General features: G+C 37.3%; 1 protein-coding gene and 1 pseudogene across 1 annotated transcript; one reads left to right on the top strand and one right to left on the bottom strand.

Moving 5' to 3' along the window:
- Positions 1–214: 214 nt before the first annotated feature.
- Positions 215–1,147, bottom strand: LOC106827937 (olfactory receptor 10N1). The gene has a single exon (XM_014836118.3). It carries the CDS (start codon positions 1,145–1,147, stop codon positions 215–217), a length of 933 nt encoding a protein of 310 aa, XP_014691604.3.
- Positions 1,148–7,495: 6,348 nt separating this feature from the next.
- LOC106827947 (olfactory receptor 10G9-like) lies at positions 7,496–19,229 on the top strand (annotated as a pseudogene).
- Positions 19,230–20,140: the final 911 nt, after the last annotated feature.

Here is a 20,140-nt window from a genome sequence, read left to right as displayed (position 1 = left end):
GGATTATGGCACTGAGGATAACATCAGTTATAGAGTAACATATAGGGCCCCAGGGGTTACAGAGACACAAAAGCATACAAAATCTTATTAGGCAAACAAAACATAATGCTTTAGAGGAAGCATTTTCTATTACTGCTTATCTATTTAAGAAGAGGAAATAGGAGGATGATATTAAGAGACGATAAATTCTAAAATCAATTACAAAACACATAATTTATTCCACAGCAGTAAATACTATATTGTGGAACACCTTTTTTAGGGATCTTTTCACTTCCTTGTTCCTTAAGGAATAGATTAACGAGTTCAGCATGGGTGAGACTACATTATTTAATATTTGCACCACGGCACCAAGCAAAGGGTTGGGTGTGGGCTGCAGGTAGATGATGATTACAGGTCCGTAGGCACAGAGGATTGCAGTGAGGTGGGCGCTGCAGGTAGAGAAAGCTTTCTGCCTGCCCTTTGCTGAACGAATTCTCAAAATGGCAATCCCAATGCGTGTGTAGGAGACACAAATACTGAAGAAAAGCATTAAAGCCAGAAAGCCAACATTAGAGGAACCCACTTTCTGGGCCAGGGAGGTGTCGGCACAAGCCAGGGGTAAGACAGCAGGAATGTCACAGAAGAAGTAGTCTACCTGATTGGGGCCACAGTAGGTTAACTGAAAGGTAAAGGAGGTCAGAATGGTGGCCTGAAGACAACCCACCAACCAGGCTGCCATGACCAAACCAACACAGACTCCAGGTCTCATGACGAGCATATACCTCAGTGGGTGACAGATGGCAACAAAGCGATCATAAGCCATCACAGAATAGAGGCAGCCTTCAGTAGATCCCAGGAAATGATAGAAGAAGAGCTGTGCAGCACATCCCTTATAAGAAATGGCTTGTCTCTGGCCAGAGAGATAGAATAACATCTTGGGACAGGTCACAGATGGGAATAATATGTCAAAAATAGATAGGAGTCCCAAGAAGAAATACATGGGAGTGTGAAGGGCAGAGGATGAAACAATTGCTGTAAAGATGAGTGAATTGCCAAGCAGAGTGGAGAGGTAAATGAATGAGAAGACGACAAAGAGCACGGTCTCCAGTCCCTCTGTTTGAGGTATTCCCAGTAGAATGAACTCATTCAGCTCTGTGTGATTCCTCATGTTTCTGGAAGGGAGGTCTGATTAGAGACAAAAGACATGAAAGCATGAATGTGAAGGCTGATTTGTGACAGACACAATACCAATACATTCATAGTCAACAATCTGTTTAAACATAAAAATGATGTTGAAGTTAAGAATTAGAAATTCTACTAAAGAATTTTGGGAGCTATTAGTAAAACAAAGCTGGGCTTTCACGTCTTGAGATGCTATATTTCTTCACAAATATGGATACAAAGCAAAATGAGGCATTAACATGATGAGATATTGGATGTGCCCCCAGAACAGAGATCTCAGTACTGAACACATGGACGTAATTTAATTAATGTCCACAACCAATTATACAACAATAAATGCCTTAAAATAGATCAACCTGGAAGCCCGATCCTCTCGATTCCTTTCCAAAGCATATCTACAATTACTCAACATGTGATCGAATACCCTGAATAGCCATCAAAGGTCAGGTTTGGCACCCGCACCTCTATTGAGAACAATGGATTGTGATACATGGCAATGAGCATTAAGATTTGGGTTGTATTGATATCATTCTAACTGGATATATTCCTTAGTTTGGGCATTTTCTTATTTATCGATAATTTGACTCAAAAGAAAGTAATGGTGACAAATTTGGTTATTATCCTGCGCTTTTAAATTGTTTAGAAGTTAACAACTAAGTTGTATCATTTAGATTGTAGGTTTTAGTGATGTCACATGATATATAATGATGTAGATATGAGATATTTGATATTTGCTAACAATTGGAATTGTTGAATCCAATGAAAGTATTTCAATTCTGCAGATTTTTTTGTGTTTTCTGATTTTTTAAAAAAATTTATTTTTATTTTATTGTGGTAAGCACATTTAACATGAGATCTACTCTCAACAGATTTTTAATTGTACAACACAATGTTGTTGACTATAGGCTTGATGTTGTACAGCAGATTCTAGAATTTATTCGTCTTGCGTTACTGAAACTTTATACATTTTAATTAGCAATCCCTCCTTTTCTCCTCCCCATGCCTCTGGCAACCACCATTCTGCACTCTGTTTGTATGTGTTTGAATATCTGTTTTATTTTAAAGGAAAAAGTCATATAAGTGAATATGCTAAGAAAGTGAAATGGCCACTAGGGTGTGCTGTGGTCAGCTGTCTGTTAGAATGCTGGCGTTTAAAGGTGCTAGTGAATCATCCAAGAAGAGATGATGTTTTTACTTTTATGATCTGATTTTTGGAACTCCAAAGTGTATGAAAATTGTCAAATTATAATTGTCCTGCCTTCAGTTACAATTCCTAGTCAACTCCTCTGCTCCTCTTTTATAATTAATAGTTACCGATAGATAATTTTATCTTCTAAAAAAATTGAAAGTGCTAACATAGGTTAATATTATCCATATATTCCATATATACAAAAGGAATTCCGATGGAATTGAGTTCAGGTTCTATTAGACTATAAGGTTCCTGAGAGTAAAGACTATAAGTTATCATTATCTGTGGTATTTATCACTGTGCCTGTGAATAGTTGGCATTTAAATGTTTGTTAGATAAATGAATGATGAAAAATTGGAAATTAATTTGTGAATTTACTTTGACTGTAGCTTCCATGAAGAGACCATGTTTATTCCTGCTCACCACTGTATCTCTATGACTTAGGAAATAGTAGCACCCAATAAATGTTTTTTTAAATAGAATTTTAGAATGCTCTGAAGTGATTCATTATGTCTTTAGACTATTTTAAGCCTTTTTTATTAACCATGGAAAGAAATGATTGTAGTGAGCCTGCTGTAGGTGTGAGATTTCATGCCTAATGAAAGGAATTTAGATATTCATCTAAATGTTGAGTGTCTAATTCTTGGATGAGATGAGCCTTGAACATCTTCATAATTGCTGGTAGCTGATAATTGCTTCTAGCTTGAGGGAAAAAAATGTAAATGATAGGTGGAGGTGGAGTTAAGGAAGGATAATGGATCTCCTTGAAGAGAAGGAAAAGGAGAAAGTCATGATTAGTGGAAAATTCTTTAATAACAAGAAAAAGATGTGAAAAGAATTAGTGTAAAAATACCTGAAATAGTATAAAAATTATACACACAGCCATAGGTTCCAGATTTAGATCATGTATCTTAGTTCATGTGATAAGTGGAATGAGAACAGCATTATCACAATATATCAGTACAATTGATGTACTTTGTTATTATTGTCTTATGGTATCAAGTCTATAGAAATTCTGTTTATTGTATTGGGTCCTTTAAGCCTTTTGGTCCTTTAGGTTTCTTGTTGGAGGAAAGTCAGTATTCTTCTCTTTTTTCAGACTACTTTTGTCTGCTTCCAGTGAGGCATCATTTGGGCCTGAAGTCACTTTGTACTTGTGCTGAAGCTGTTGAAGAAAGAGTGCATAGCCAGTGGGTGGCCCCATGATCTGGATTAGCCTTCTCTTTACACAGCTATCCTTGTTGGCTCCTGAACAACTTCTCTTAGGCTCAATGAACAGAGAGGGCTAATAGAAGAACTGCTATGGGGAAATGGTGAGAAGGAAAGGTAAGATTTTTGAGGCAGGCAGATTTGTTTTTAAATCTAGGCTCTTGCTTAACAATTTTGTGACTTTGCCATGTTTCAGTTTACTTATCTCTAAAATGGGGATGGAATTATATTGTAAGAGCTGTTAGGTAGTTTTAACTGGATAATGCAGTATGAGGCATCTATTACAGAGCATAGCTAATGCTAAATAACTCACAATTTAGGGGAAGTGTTTGGAAAATACCCCTGGGTACCCATGGAGATCCTCTCTGAATTATGCTGAGGTATAAAAACAAAACATGTGATGGAAAAGATTGGGAACCACGGCTTAAGTGTCTATCTCATCCCCCACACCTACATGAAAGCGCCTGCCCCTCGAAACCATTGGAAACACAGTAAAATATGAATCATGCTTATGCTTGATATCAATGATATGCAAGGTGATGCATGAATCACATTTCTATTGGTTCTAAAGCAGTATAAACATTATCCTCTGTAAGATAACAACTGAGAGCAAAGAAAAACTATGAGAAATATCTCCTGAAAATAACACCATTTCAGATTAAAGTTTTGTTTACTATGTTTTTTTAAAAATTTGTCTTTGTAATTTCAAATATTTTTTTAATCTTAAACATTTAAGCTCATCCCCATTTCTAGACCCACAACCAGACAGGTTCATAGGCATCAAAGACACATGGAACCAAGAACGACAATTGATAATTCAAATAGTGATTTAGGGTTATATCTGTAGTTAGAAAATGGATCCAACTTTCCTAGAAGATTCAATTCGCATTCAAGCATTTGTCTAGGAAAGAGAAAACATGGCATATTAAAAAGAATTTGGATTAGAGGTCTAAAGACCCAAGTTGAACTTCTGATTTTTGGTGATGTGACTATAGACAGGAAGTTTATAATATCTGAACCTCAGCTTCCCATCTTTAAAGAAGAAGAAAGCATTCCCTGCATCAGTAGCCTCAACCTTAGCTAATCAGTTAATTTATCATTATCATTCCAACTGAGACAGTTTTGAGAGTGAAGGGAAGCATTATTAATAATTAAAGCAGAACAACAAGGGTAAAATAGGAAAGTTCCTGCGAAACCACTGGATAATCTCCTTGGTTTTATGTCCCTCACTTGTCTCTCACAATCTTTATTTTGACACACACCACTATAATTGTGCTCCTTGAAAATTTGGGATGTTCTTATAATTGTGCTTGGTAGATAGTGGGTATGTACTTAATGCTTGTTTTTGATTAACTGAGATAATATTTACCTCACAGAATTGCTGTCAAGATTAAATATGATGATGCTCATGAAATATTTTAATACATAACATATTTCATAATGATTCATTATTATTTTATTTGCTATAGAGTGTCTCATGCTAAAGAATTTGGGAAGTATTACCTATATGAAGATGGTAGTCAATGTCTTAAGTCTGAATGAGCTCAACAGGAGAGACAGGGTAAATCAAGGACAAAATAAGGACTGGAGGCCAAAACTTGAGAAATACTACATTTTAGGAAAAGGAGAGGGAAAAGGAGCCATGTAATAAGAAATATAAGCATTCTTCAGGGAATTTGGAAGAGAACCAGGAGAATGTCTTTTATATATCTATGTATCATACAGACTATTATTCTCTCCATCCCATAGAAATATATTTTCTCCATGTCAAGGAATATACCCAACTAATTTTTTAATCCTAAGCAACTGTGTGGTACTTGGAATGTGATTGATGCTGAATTAATAATTAAGGAACAAAAAAAGAATAAATGAGTGCATTCCTGCATACTGTTTGATAGAATGAATGGAGGAAAAGACTCTAGTCATTGCATAAAATGAGAAGAAAGCCCTTAACTGTGATTTCTTACAACATTCTTTGTTACCTAGGACACCAGAGTGAGGGTAAAAGTAAAATCTGAGAAAGACGAGGAGATACTCTGAGCACTCACGTGTTCAAAAGAGTCATGACTGGTTCAATTAGGGAAAAAAATGTTTTTCCCTCCTTTTATCTTCAGTTTCTTCTATAAACTTTTGAGGCTCTCCATCCCAAAAGTCTCCCTTCCCTAGGTGCCATAGAATTGAACTTGGGTCCTCTAACTGCAGACTCCAAATAGTCTTTTTCATTCAGCACCACACAGAGAGAGGGTACTATACATTGTAGGCTATCCTATCACCTATAGAGACTTCCTCAGAGTTTGCAGAAGTAAAAATATCTCCTACCTTTGTAAGATTTTAAATTATCTCAAAGTCCCTCTGGAGCCTCACTCGTGATATATCCCAAGACTCAGGGAGCAGGGGCCCTCTGAGTACAGGGAGCAATTAAATGCTAGATGTTGAGAGATTTTGAGTGAGAAAATAGTGCACATAATCAAAATAATCTCTAAAGTAATTGGGAAATCAAACAGCTTGTGGATTCCTTATGGCCACTATATTTTTCTGTTTTGGGTAGACATCCTATGGACTTCTTTCATTTTTTATAGACCTCAGGGATTTGGCCTGTTTATTTGTCATTTTTCCTTAGCACTTATGATTGTGGAAGAAATTGCAATGTAATGAAAAGAGTACTACCTTGGAGCCAGAGGTTCTGGGAATGAAAAACAAGTCTGTTTCTCATCAGCTGTGTGTCATTGAGCAGGTCAGTGGTCCCCTCTGAACCTTATTATTGCCATTTGTAAAATGGAGTCATAATAGTATTTCATAGGGAGATTGTGAGGATTAACTGAGATAATGCTTACAAAATTCCTGACACATACAACTTATTCCTATGATTTTTATTGAAATTGGATGGAACTGATTTATTTTCAACATTAAAATCTTTCATTTTGTTTCTTTTTTACTCCTTCCCTTCCCAATTTTAAGATGGATTTTTTGGTGTTTTTCTTATTTTGTTTTTGTCTGTTTGGTTGGTTTGTTTTTGTTTTAACTACTAGTAATTACAGTGAAAGAGATGATCAGAAACCACACCAAACCAAAACAAAGCAAAATCATATTTATAGAGTTAGAAAAAGATGTAAGAAATATCAGACTCCTTTTCAAATAATAGCCTGTTCTCTATGGAGCTTTAATATTTTCAAGATTCTTGGGATTCATCCAGGCCAATCCAAGAAAGGGAAAGTAGAACTAACATTGAAAGAGTGCCACATGTCTTTAAAAACCTTATTTTATTTAATGCTTACAACATGCATATAAAGTAGGTATTATTAGTCCCTTTTAAAAATGATGATGTGAGTCATCAGAGAAGTTAAGTTGTTTGGAGTAATCCCAATATAACACAAATAATAACTAGTGGAAGTAGGAAGTGAGTCCCAAACTTTGAATCTAAAGCTCACAGACTTAATTCTATGGGAGGATCAGGTTGATCTTAATATATCAGAACCTGGTTCCTAGTTTTCTCTACAATTTTTGACACTCTGGATTAGGATGGTATGCCTTTTACTAATATTCAGAGAATTAGAGCCTTGAACTTCACCTTGCCTATCCCCTTTCACATTTATTTATGCTTCTGGTTTCCCACGGTATAATATTTGCTCATAGTTGATGACGACTGTTAATCCTAAGCAATGATCAGCATCTTCTAAGGGATTTCTGACAAACATATAAGTGGCTGTGTGATGACAGCCATTATTGCTGTCTGAAATTAAAGCTGTCTGCCTTACTATGTAAAATACTTAGCACTGATTTCTAAGAAGAACTCAATATATAGAAGCTAGATATGTATTTTCTTTCAATCCATGCTATCTACTATCATCCATCTATGATGAGTTTCTGCTGAACCCAGTTTTCACATGATCTCTTCAAACATAAAATTTGCAAGTTAACAGTGATCATATAAACGTGATGTCTATTGAGATCTTGTCAAGATGGTTGCATAGGCCGACTCAGAATGCACCTCCTCCCACAAACACAACCAGGTAACTATTATTCTTGGAAAAATTACCCTGGAGAGAAAGATGAAAACTGGATAAAAAGAATCCCCACAACGAGGGACAGTCCTGACTGAGGCAGAAGAGGCAGAAATTCCTTCTGGAGAGGAAAAAAGCCACCTTTGTGAGCAGTGGAGCTTCACAGCTGGCCAGATGGGAGCCGCCCTAAGGTACACAGCCCTGCCTGAAGAAGTGAGGACCTTAGCGGGGGCACATTAAGCATCCTTTAGACACATTACAACTGAGACAAGTGTCCTACTATCTGGCTTTACTGGCTATTAACTGCAATGGGGAATACCCCCAGAAAAGCTATCAGAGGAAAGCCAAAAAATCCTGGCTCTTAAACGGCCCATGCACAAATTCACCCATCTCAGAGAACAATCTGAAATCACCAAAAAGACAGCTGCACAGCCCTTTGGTGAAAAGAGACTCACCTGAAGTTTCTGGGTGTATTTTGGTGAGAGGTGAGACCTCTCCAGGGACTGAGACTTTGGTGGTGGCCATTGTTGGGACCTAGTACTGGTGTGCTGACACAGACGCTGGCAGACACCAATGAAGTTCGTCCCACGGCCTGATAGCTCAGGGGTCTGTCATAGCTACTAGAGTGCAAATTTAACCCAGTTCAGGCAGGGCAGGCAGCCTGCCCTAGACCCCACCCAATAGCGAGCCCTCAGGCTGCTTGTCGGCCTGAATAGACTGAGTGCCTTGATCTTCTACAGGCAGTGGAGTGTTTTCACCTCTGTGGGGCAGGGCCTGTGTGAGGACGAGGTGAACTGTGGGGGGAGGTTGTTGGAGAGGTGGGGACCTCTGCAGTGGGTCAACTGCGTACACTCCAAGGGGTTGGGAAGTGTGCATGGACCAGAGCTGTGTTGACGGTGTGTCTGGACCTGTGGGGATTGGGGCTTATCAGCGGCAGAAAACCTGTGCTTCACAATCAGCCACAAAGAGGATTGGCTCCACCTTCCAAAGCCTGAAACAATTAGATGTTCTCATGCCTAGGACCAGCACCAATCAGCTATAATACTGATAGCTGACAACAGGCTTGCAGGACTGAGGCCTACAGCAACTATAAGCCACTGAGTCTAGCAACCAGCTACACTGGGTACATATTCAATTAACTGGAAAACTACAACAGGAGTTTGCTATTAAACTTTGCAGCCAATGGTGCTGGGGCTCCCCAAACCCAATTTAGGAACAGCTGACCAGGGAGGGAAAGACTAGACTCCCTGGGTACCTGCAGTAAGAGCAACACTACCACAGCAGAAGGACACAAATAGCCCAAACAGGGGTCAGTCCCAGATCATTTGGACTGGTGGCAAGAGGGAAGCACAGTGCTGGGCCTCTAAATGCATCTCATACATAAAGCCACTTCTCCAAGCTCAGGAGACATAGCTGACTCACCTAATACATAGATATAAGCAGCACAGAGAAAGAGGCATAATGAGAAGGCAAAAGAATACATTTCAAGCAAGGGAACAGGACAAAACTCCAGAAAACAAGCTAACTGAAACAAAAATAAGCAATTTACCTGACGAAGAGTTTAAACAAAAACTCATAAGGATGCTTACTGATATTGGGAGAAGGCTGGATGAACACAGTGACAACGTCAACAAAGAATTGGAAAATATAAAAAAGAATCAATCAGAAATGAAGAATTCAAGACTGGAAAAGAAAAAGTCCCTAGAAGGACTCAATAGCTGAGTAGATGATACAGAAGAACAAATCAGCAAGCTGGAAGAAAGAGTAGAGGAAGTCACCCAAGCTGAACAGATAAAAGAAAAAAGAATTAGACAGAATGAGAACAGTCTAAGGAAACTTTGGGATGATATCAAGCTCGCTAACATTTGTATTATAGGTGTCCCTGAAGAAGAGAAAGACGAAGAGTCAGAGGATCTATTTGAAGAAATAATAGCTGAAAACTTTCCTAACCTAAGGAAGGAAACAGACATCCAAGTACAGGAAGCACAGAGACCACCAAACAAGAGGAACACCAAGAGGCCCACACCAAGACATAATATAATTAAAATGTCCAAAGTTAAAGATAAAGAGAGAATCCTAAAAGGAACAAGAGAAAGGCAACAAATGACCTACAAAGGAAAGTCCATAAGGTCATTGGCGGACTTCTCAGCTGAAATCCTACAGGGGAGAAGAGAATAGCAAGACATATTTAAAGTGCTGAAAGGAAAATACCTACAGCCAAGAATATTCTGTCCAGCAAGGTTATCATTCAGAATGGAAGGAGAGATAAAGAGCTTCCCAAACAAGCAAAAATTAAAGTTTATCACCAAGAAGTCTGTTCTACAAGAAATACTGATGGGAATTATTTAAGTGGGAAAGAGAAGACCACAAATAGGGATAGGAAAATTATCAAAAAAAAAAAAGGCAATAAAATCACTGATAAAGGCAAAAATACGGTAAAGGTAGGAGACCAACCACCTATGAAGATGATATATAAATTAAAAGACAAAAGTACTAAAATTACCTATTACAATGACAAGAAGGTAATGGATAGACACACACAAAATAAGAGATCAGATATGATTTCAAAAACATAAAATGTGGGAGGAGGAGAGTGAAAAAGTAGAGCTTTTAGAAGGAGGTCAAGCTAAAGAGACTATCAACTCACTATAGATTACTATATACATTATACAGAAACATCATGGTAATCACAAACCAGAAACCTATAATAAGAAAACAAATAAGTAAGAGGAAAGAAATCAAGCATATTACTAAAGAAAGCCATCAAACCACAAGGGAAGAGAGCAAGAGAAGAAGAAAGGAACAAAGAAGAATTACTAAAACACTTATTTAAAAAAAGTAACAAAATGGCCAAAATACATTTTTATCAATAGCTAATTTAAATGTCAATGGACTAAATTCTCCAATCAAAAGACATACGGTGGCCAGTTGGATAAAAAAACCAAAACCCATGTATATGCTACATACCAAAGACACACTTCAGAACTAAAGACACTCACAAACTGAAAGTGAAAGGATGGAAAAAGAGATTCCATGCAAATGGTAAAGAAAAGAAAGCAGGGGTAGCAATACTTAATATCAGACAAAATAGACTTTAAAATAAAAATGTAAGAAGAGACAAAGAAGGGTACTACATAATGATAAAGGGAACAATCCAACAAGAAGATATAACGCTTGTGAATATCTATGTGCCCAAGATAGGAGCACCTAAGTATATAAAGCAACTATTAACAGACATAAAAGGAGCAATAGACAGTAACACTATAATAGTAGGGGACTTTAACACTGCACTTACACCAATGGATAGATCATCCAAACAAGATCAATAAGGAAACACTGGCCTTAAAGGACACATTAGACCAGATGGACTTAGTACATATATATAGAACATTCCATCCAAAAACCACAGAATACACATTCTTTTCAAATGCACATGGAACGTTCTCCAGGATTGATCACATATTAGGCCACAAAACAAGTCTCAATAAATTTAAGAAGATTGAAATAATACCACGCTTCTTTTCTGACCACAAAAGTATGAAACAAGAAGTCAACTACAGAAAGAAAATCAGAAAAGCCACAAAAATGTGGAGATTAAACAAAATGACAAAATGAACAACGATTGGGTCAGTGAAGAAATCAAAGGAGAAATCAAAAAATACCTGGAGACAAATGAAAATGAAAATACGACATGCCAAAATAGGGAATATAGCAAAAGTGGTTCTAAGAGAAAGTTTATAGCAATTCAGGCCTACCTCAACAAAGAAGAAAAATCCCAAATAAACAATCTAACAGAGCACCTAAAGAACTGGAAAAAGAAGGAAAAGCAAAGCCCAAAATCAGCAGAAGGAAGGAAATAATAAAAGTTAGAGCAGAAATAAATGAAATAGAGACTAAAAAAACCATAGAAAAAATTAATGATTCTTTAAAAAGACAAACAAGATTGACAAACTAGACTAGACTCACCCAGAGAAAAAGAGAGAAGTCTCAAATAAATAAAATCAGAAATGAAAGAGGAGAAATTACAACAGATACCTCAGAAACACAAAAGATTATAAGAGTATACTATGAAAAGCTGTATGCAAATAAACTGGATAATCTAGAAGAAATGGATAAATTCTTAGAATCATACAACCTTCCAAAACTGAATCAAGAAGAATTAGAGAACCTGAATCAACCAATCACCCGTAAGGAGATCAAAACAGCAATCAAAAACCTCTCAAAAAATAAATGGGCAGGACCAGATGGCTTCCTTGGTGAATTCTACCAAACATTCAAAGAAGACTTAATACCTATCCTTCTCAAACTGTTACAAAAAATTGAAGAGGAGCAGAGGCTTCCTAACTCATTCTGTGAAGCCAACATTATCCTGATACCATTACCAGAGAAGGACAACATAAAAAAAGAAAATTACAGGCCAATATCACTGATCAACTTTGATGCAAAACTCCTCAACAAAATATTAGCCAATCAAATGCAACACTACATTAAAAATATCATACACCATGATCAAGTAGGTTTTATTCCAGGATGCAGGGATGGTTCAACATTTGCAAATCTATCAATGTGATACACCACATTAACAAAATGAAGAACAAAAATCACATGATCATCTCAACAGATGCAGAGAAAGCGTTTGACAAGATACAGCATCCATTTACAATAAAAACTCTAAATAAAATGGGTATAGAAGGAAAATACCTCAACATATTAAAGGCCATATATGACAAACCAACAGCTAATATCATTCTCAATGGAGAAAAACTGGAAGCTATCCCTCTAAGAACAGGAACCAGACAAGGATGCCCACCGTCACCACTCTTATTTTACATAGTATTGGAAGTCCTAGCCAGAGCAATCAGGCAAGAAAAACAAATAAAAGGATCCAAATTGGAAAGGAAGAAGTGAAAGTGTCACTATTTGCAGACAACATGATTTTATATACAGAAAACCCTAAAGAATCCACTAAAAAACTTTTAGAAATGATAAATGAATACAGTCAAGTCGCAGGATACAAAATCAACATACAAGAATCAGTTGCATTTCTATACACTAACAACGGAGTAGCGGAAACAAAAATTAGAATACAATCCCATTTACAATTACAACCAAAAGAATAAAATACCTAGCAATAAACTTAACCAAAGAGGTGAAAGATCTGTATACTGAAAACTAAAAAACATTGTTGAAAGAAATTGAGGCAGACACAAAGAAAAGGAAATATATTCCATGCTCTTGGATTGGAAAAATTAACATTGTTAAAGTGTCCATACTTCCTAAAGCAATCTATAGACTCAATGCAATCCCTATCAAAGTTCTAACAACATTTTTCACAGAAATAGAACAAAGAATCCTAAAATTTGTATGAAACAACAAAAGACCCTGAATTGCCAAAAGAATCTTGAGGAAAAAGAACAAAGCTGGAGGTATCCCACTCCTTCTCTCTATTATTAATGTTTGGTCAACAGAGTTCATACTCAAGCTCCCAAATTGGAACTCCTTAGTTTGCCCTCACATGTTCAACCATTTTCCCTCAGGGCAAGCTTTCCATGCTAAAGCTGTTAGAGGGGCTCCCAGCCTCTATCAAGTTTGCTCCAGTTCCTCTGCCATGAAGCTGCATACTCTTTGTACATTAGTTGACTATTTCTCTCCATTCCTTCTGGTGAGTTCCTCCATGAGAAGCTCCCACAACAGTGACCTGGTCTTCAGTCAGGATCATTTTAATCCACCAGAGAAAGAATTATGATGTTGGGTCTCAAAGTGTAAGTACTGAGATCTCAGCCCCTTTCCTTCCAAGAAGTTTCATTGGCCCTTATGCATATTTCCTCATCTGTTTCCTGTGACCAGCTCTGCAGGCCATAGGTGGACATTAGGGGTAGTCTTTATGAATCTTGTGAATTCCTTCCAGGAGGGCAACTCAAATTTTGCTTTCCAGATCATATGTTTGGTCAAGATGACTTGCTATTCTCATCCGTACAAAGAAACCAATGACAAATGGCAGCTTGGCTCACTAAAACCATTTAGATTTCTGCAAAATGAAGCATACCACTATACAATGAAAATACAAAAATATGTTTTTTAAAAAGTTCAATGTACTGATCACACTAAGAATATGATTTTCAAAAATTTCAGTTATAATTTAATAAAAATAATTGCATAAAAACAAAAGGTATAAATAATTTTATAAAATTAGTATTGAGAGCTTAATCTGAGTTGAGCCCTAGACTGAGTTCCTTAAGTGTATTATATCACTTAACCCTTAAAATAATCTTGAGATAAGTATTACTAATTTGATTCTTCAGATGAGGAAGCTGAGGCTGGCAAGTAGAAGAGCTGGCTAGGGTGTGAAATGCCTCATTTAAAAATGAGTAAGCTGAGACTCATAGAGGTGAAAATAATTTGAGCCAAGGCATAAGAATTATAGTAGATAATACATACATAGTGCTTACTATGTATCTGACGTTGTTCCAAACAGTTTAGATATATTAACTCATTTCATTCTCATGGCAAGCTTTGTGACTTTTCAGAACAACGCCAGTCACACCATGACCAGCTGTCTCTTGGAATGGAAAGGAGTCCACATTGTCCATTAAAAAAGCTCATCTTCTTCTCCTGTATATCCAGGGACCTGGATATTGTAAAAGTTATTTTGGAATGAATGTTTTATCAAATATTTGCTGAGCCACACTCATTTTATTTGGAAGCCAGTTTGATTATTGGGGTATCCCATGGGTAAAAGATTAAACTGAGCCAGTTCCTATAATTATTCTGAATCCCAGGGCTACTGAGAATTTAAACCTATAATCCTGGTTTTATAAAAATAGGATATTGGAATTTAATTCTATGTCCTCTTATATTCTCTGAATTACAAATCCAGTGTTCATATAACCCAGCCATTCTGATTTTATCTCTATCTCAATACTAACATTTCAACTCCTGCATCAGATTTCACTTGTTCCTTAAAATAAAATCACAGCTATGGCTTTGACCGCTTGGTGACATGGGCCAGGCTCCTGTGGTCTCCTCTATACTATTGTTTGGATGATGCTATTAGAGTCCAACGTACATCCCAGTGCATCTCTTTCTTTGTTCTGGAAAGTACTGGTAAGTGCTTCATACCCAACCAGATAGACTTTACTTGTTGTGTATGACACCTATTACACTCTCACCTCTTGTAAATTGTCAACATAAGAATTGTCCACATAAGCATCATTTTTTCAAACTGTAATTAAAGACTTAAACAGGGGCCCATGTGATAAATTCCCCATTGATTTGTTTTGAAGAGAAACTGTCTCTGACAATAAAATAGCTTGAATCTTTTGGCAAGTCTTGGAACATTTTAGCTTAATGTATTTCACTTATTTGCCTATCTGATAGAAACTAGCATTCAATTGTGGTATTTTAATGGTTGGTTGCACTTGGTAACTTCTACCCTCTGTCTTCTCTTTTATATGTGTTCTTCTTCTGTATTTTTTATATGTTTATAACTAACTCAAACCCTTTGCAAGCAGGTAGAGTGTAAAGATCAAACTGTGTTTTAGATTTGAGTTTTCTCAGCTCCCAATGTAACTCACTGCAATTGATCTTTATGTCTTTAGGATTCTCGAGTTCCTTTTTGTCTTACGGTGCTCTTGTCCTTTCTGGGTTGACTGTTTGATGGGACATCCATCTGCAGTGGTGAGTTTCTACCCAAATATCCCAGAATCTCAGCCACCAATTACCTGTGGAGAATTTGTCTTCCTCGTGGACTGCTCAGGAAGTATGCAGGGCCCCATGAGTAAACAGGATGAATCTCAGCTGCGCATAGAGGTGACCAAGGTAAGACTAGTTTTTTTTTTTCTTTTTCTGGTCGGATGCTCAAGTGGGGATGACTCTCAGGGGTTAAATTAGGGTCCATCTGGAGCTACAGGTCTGTTTCCCACCTGCGCTACAGCTAACATGATCACCTGAGGTTAGCCTTGGAACATTAGGGCCTGGAGGCACAAAGGAGATGATGACCCATATGTTCAAGACTGAGATTGGCAGGGTCTGTGTGTCTGAGAGGATCCTCTCTCACTCTGTTTCCTCATACTTTCTTCCTTGAGGAAACACTGATTTTACTGCTGAAGAGTTTGTGTATAAGTTATTATTTCAACGTCTACGGACTCTGATCTTCCTATGAGGCTTTCTTTCTGTAAGTTGCTAGAAAGGCCATAGAGAATCCAGAAAGATACTTTAAAGAAAGGACTAGCTTGTTAAAGGGGTTACTGCAGAATTGACTTTGGCATTGGAGGTTTCAGGTAAGATTGTTTATGATGAGTGTATCACAATTCAGGGATTCAATATTGGGCAATGTTGAGTAGCTATCATGTCGCTGGCTGTGTTTGTTTTTCTCAGGAATAGTGTGAAGTACAGTCAGCATGCAATGGAGTAAGCACTGAAGAGAGTTAAGCATATGCGGACAGACCTAGGGGGCACAGAAAACTTAACACCATTCCAGACAATTTACAGGGACACAGGGCACCCCCTACAAGTAAGAGAAGCAACAGAGCTAATGGAAAGAGACAGAGACAACGAAATCTGTTTAAGAATCCACAGCCCTGAGATTAATTGCAGGATTGTTGAAATATGGTATGTAATTCAGAGTCTTTTATCATGTAGGAGAGAGAAAAAGATAAGCATTTCAAAGAATTCTTTTTCCTTAGCTCCATGCTGTGAATGATGGAAGTTCTTTTTCTGGAGTGCTATGAAAGCCTTAGATGAAGCTAGTAGGGGGAAGTGCTGAAAATTCTGAGGGTTCTGAACAGACCATGTAGGAATGTTAGAAATCTCTCACCTGTCTGAAGAGATATCAGTGTCTCTGGAAAGAAATGGTTTGATTTTTCAAGGGCAAAACCTGATTAATACTTCTGCCTGAAGTCTCGGGCTACCTTGTAATTCACCTGATGAAAATTTTCATATTTCATCTAATCCGAATGTGAAATTATCCTGGTGATTGGATCCCCCTTGTACAAGAGAAATTTTAGAGATATATTTGTTTCACTGTTTGAGTTCTGGTGTCCACTTAGGTAATTATGATAATTCTCTCTCTGCTATTTATTCTTTTGTTTGAAAAATATAGCATCAATACAGCTTAAGCCACACTGGCTGGAGATGGGATGTATTTTGTCTGGGCTTTGCTAAGAGCAGAGATCCTTGTTTCACATCAGTGGGCCAGTTTCATAGTCTTCTTTCATTGAACAATTAATAACACTCCTGAACTCAACAGTATTTTGGATTAAATCAAGAAAATCATTTCTGCCTCACTTTTCACTGTGCAGAATCCCAGTTTTTCTTGACGTCAACCAAACAGATGTCCTTTCCTCTTGCATTAGTTCCATTTTTCCTGTCTCAGTTAGTAGCTTTTAAATAGGAACCATATACTTGATGGAATTGTCCTCCCTAATGAGGGCATTGCCTGGATTTACGAGCGTGACAAGTAGAAAATAGGGAGAGAGATATCTCTAACAAAACCAATATTTAAAAATATTTAGATATCTAGGATAGAAGGATGTCTGTTAGAAAATCAGCCCCTATTCAGTGGATTGTGGTTGAGAGAACACATATGGACTTTATGTCTTTAGAGCCTCATAAGGATGGTCTAGTGCAAGAGAAACATGAGGCTAGCAGTGTATGAGGCTTGGTATTTTCTGGATAACATGGTAGATTGCAGGGCTCCTGTTACAGAGTTGACATTCTTAACCTCCTCTGAGAGAAGTCCCTTTATAAACAGGTGGTGGCGTCAGTAAGACAGGAGTACCAGTACCAGGGATGAAATTATCCTCAAACATCTAGCTTTGAAATTGAGAAGTCTCTACAGCACAAAGAGAATTTATTTATTCTTCCTCCCTTCTTCCTTTCCCCACTTCCCTTCTCTCTCTCATATATATATATATATATATATATATATATATATGTATATATGTATGATATGTATTACAAAATTGCTTTCTTGTATTACAGAATTTGTTACACAATTGCCTTTTTTGATAACATATCTATTGATAGATCAGTTGATAGAATGATAGATATATATATATCAGATGGCCAGGTGACTAGGAGTGGAAGGTGCCCTCTAAAGCTGAGAGCAAAGCTCTCTGCTAACAGCCAGCAAGAAAACAGAGACATCAGTCCTAAAGCTACAAGAAAATAAACTTTGCCAGCCAGCAAGCTCCATAAGCTTGGAAGAGAATCCTGAGCCTCAAATGGATTTATAGTCTCAGATGAGATTACAGACCCAGGTGACACCTTGATTTCAACTTGAACAACAGTAAGGTAGAAATTTGAATTGTTTTATGCTGCTAAGTTTGTGGTAATTTAAGAGACATCAGTAAAATTAATACAATGTGTTTCTCCTAATTTCTTTTGCATATATCTGTGTGTGCCTCTATTTGTGTGTGTATGTGTGTAAGAGATATGATGATGAAATCATTCCATCACATTTGCCAAACAAGCTTTGTAATAGGAAAATTTGAATATGACTCTGGAATTATCTACCATGCATGATGCTGTTGCTACATAGAGAATGGGTTCTCAGTTCCCACTTAATGCTGGGTGTTCTATATTCCCACAGGGAGAGGGACCAAAGCTGTGGAGAAATGACAAATGTGAGCCTCGTGACAACGTATCCACCTCTTTGGGTTCTTTTTGGTGATGTATGTACTCACTGTGGTGGGGAACTTCCTCATCCTGCTGGTGATTACAGTGGATTCCCACCTCCACACTGCCATGTACTACTTCCTAACCAAACTGTCCTTCGTTGATGTGTGTTTCTGCACGATCGCTGTGCCCAAAATGCTGATGACCTTGGTCTTCCCAGGAGGCAGGGCTATCTCCTTTAACAGCCGTGTGGCCCAGCTCTACTCCTTCCACTTCCTAGGGAGCACCGAGTGTTTCCTCTATGTGTTCACGTCCTATGACCACTACCTAGCCATCAGTTACCCACTCAGGTACAGCAGCACGATGAGTGGGAGAATGTGTACCCTCTTGGGCACAAGTACATGGCTCGGCAGCTCTCTGCACTCTGCTGTCTAGACCATAATGATGTTCCATTTGCCCTACTGTGGTCCCTACCAGATCCAGCATTATTTCTGTGATGCTCTACCCATCCTTAAACTGTCCTGTGCAGACACCTCTGCCATCGAGAGAGATGGCGATCTTTGTCCACATCGGAGCAGTGGCCTCAGGATGCTTTCTCCTGATAATGCTGCACTGTGTCCGTTGTCTGTTCCATCCTCCTCAAAGGGGAGATGCAGAGCCTTTCAGACCTGTGCCTCCCACTGCATTGTGGTCCTTTGTTTCTTTGGCCCAGGTGTTTTTCATTTACCTGAGGCCAGGCTCCAAGGATGCTGTGGATGGAGTTGTGGCAGTTTTCTCTACTGTGCTGACACCCCTTCTAAACCCTGTGGTGTACTCCCTGAGAAACAAGGACATGATGAAAGCTCTGTTGAAACTTAAAGACAAGATAGCATGTTTCACAGCAAATAAATGCTTGATGGAGATATGTTCATTTTTTAAAAAATTAGTAATATAATTTAGCCATCAACATATGATTTATTCCATGTACAGTTCTTAGTATTAAATGCTGTCCAAAACCACTTACTCAGGACTATTTGTTTCACTAATTTTTCTGAGTAAGTTTAAAAATCACATTAGTTTTTTTAACATAAGTTTCCACTTTATTAATTTAACAAGATCAAAAATTAGATGTCATAATATCTTATATTGGTGAACTTCTTGGCAATATAATTTTGTTTGTTTTTTTATTGATGTATAATTGGCATAAAATATTATATTAGCTATATGACATAATGATCAATATTTGTATATATTGTTAAATTATCACCACATTGTCTAGTTAACATCCATCTCCATGCATAGTTACAAAAATTTTTCTTTTCTTGTGATGGAAACTTTTAAGATCTATTCTTTAGCAACTTTGAAATATTTAATAAAGTATTATATAAAAATAAAAATTAAAAATAAATAAATAAATAATTTAAAAAATAAAATAAAGTATTATTAACTATAGTCATCACGCTGTACATTACCTCCTTGTGCCTTATTTCTTTTATTACTGTAAGTCTGTACCTTTTGAACTCCTTCACACATTTTGCCCACTCTCCACCCCCTGCCACTAGCAACTACCAATATGTTCTCTGTATCTATGAGCTTAGTTTTTGTTTTTGGAGTTGTTGTTGTTTTAGATTTCACATGTAAGTGAGATCATAAGGTATTTGTCTTTCTCAGTCTAACTTATTTTACTTAGCATAATGCCTTCTGGGTCCATCCATGTTATTGCAAATGGCAAGATTTTCTTATTTTTCACAGCTGAATAATGTTCTATTGTGTATGTGTGTGTAATTTTCTTGATCCATTCTTTATCACATTTTCTTAATCCATTCTTCCATTGATAGACACTTAGGTTGTTTCCATATCTTAGCTATTTTAAATAATGCTTCAGGTGCAAATATCTTTTCGAGTTGTTTTCTTCAGATAAATACACAGAAGTGGAATTGCTGGATCGTGTAGTATTTCTATTTTTAATTTTTTGAGGAAACTC

The sequence above is a fragment of the Equus asinus genome, chromosome 20, assembly GCF_041296235.1.
Source record: "Equus asinus isolate D_3611 breed Donkey chromosome 20, EquAss-T2T_v2, whole genome shotgun sequence".
Classification (NCBI taxonomy): domain Eukaryota; kingdom Metazoa; phylum Chordata; class Mammalia; order Perissodactyla; family Equidae; genus Equus; species Equus asinus.
The sequence above is the reverse complement of the archived record's forward strand: the minus strand, read 5'-3'. Positions and strand labels throughout refer to the sequence as shown.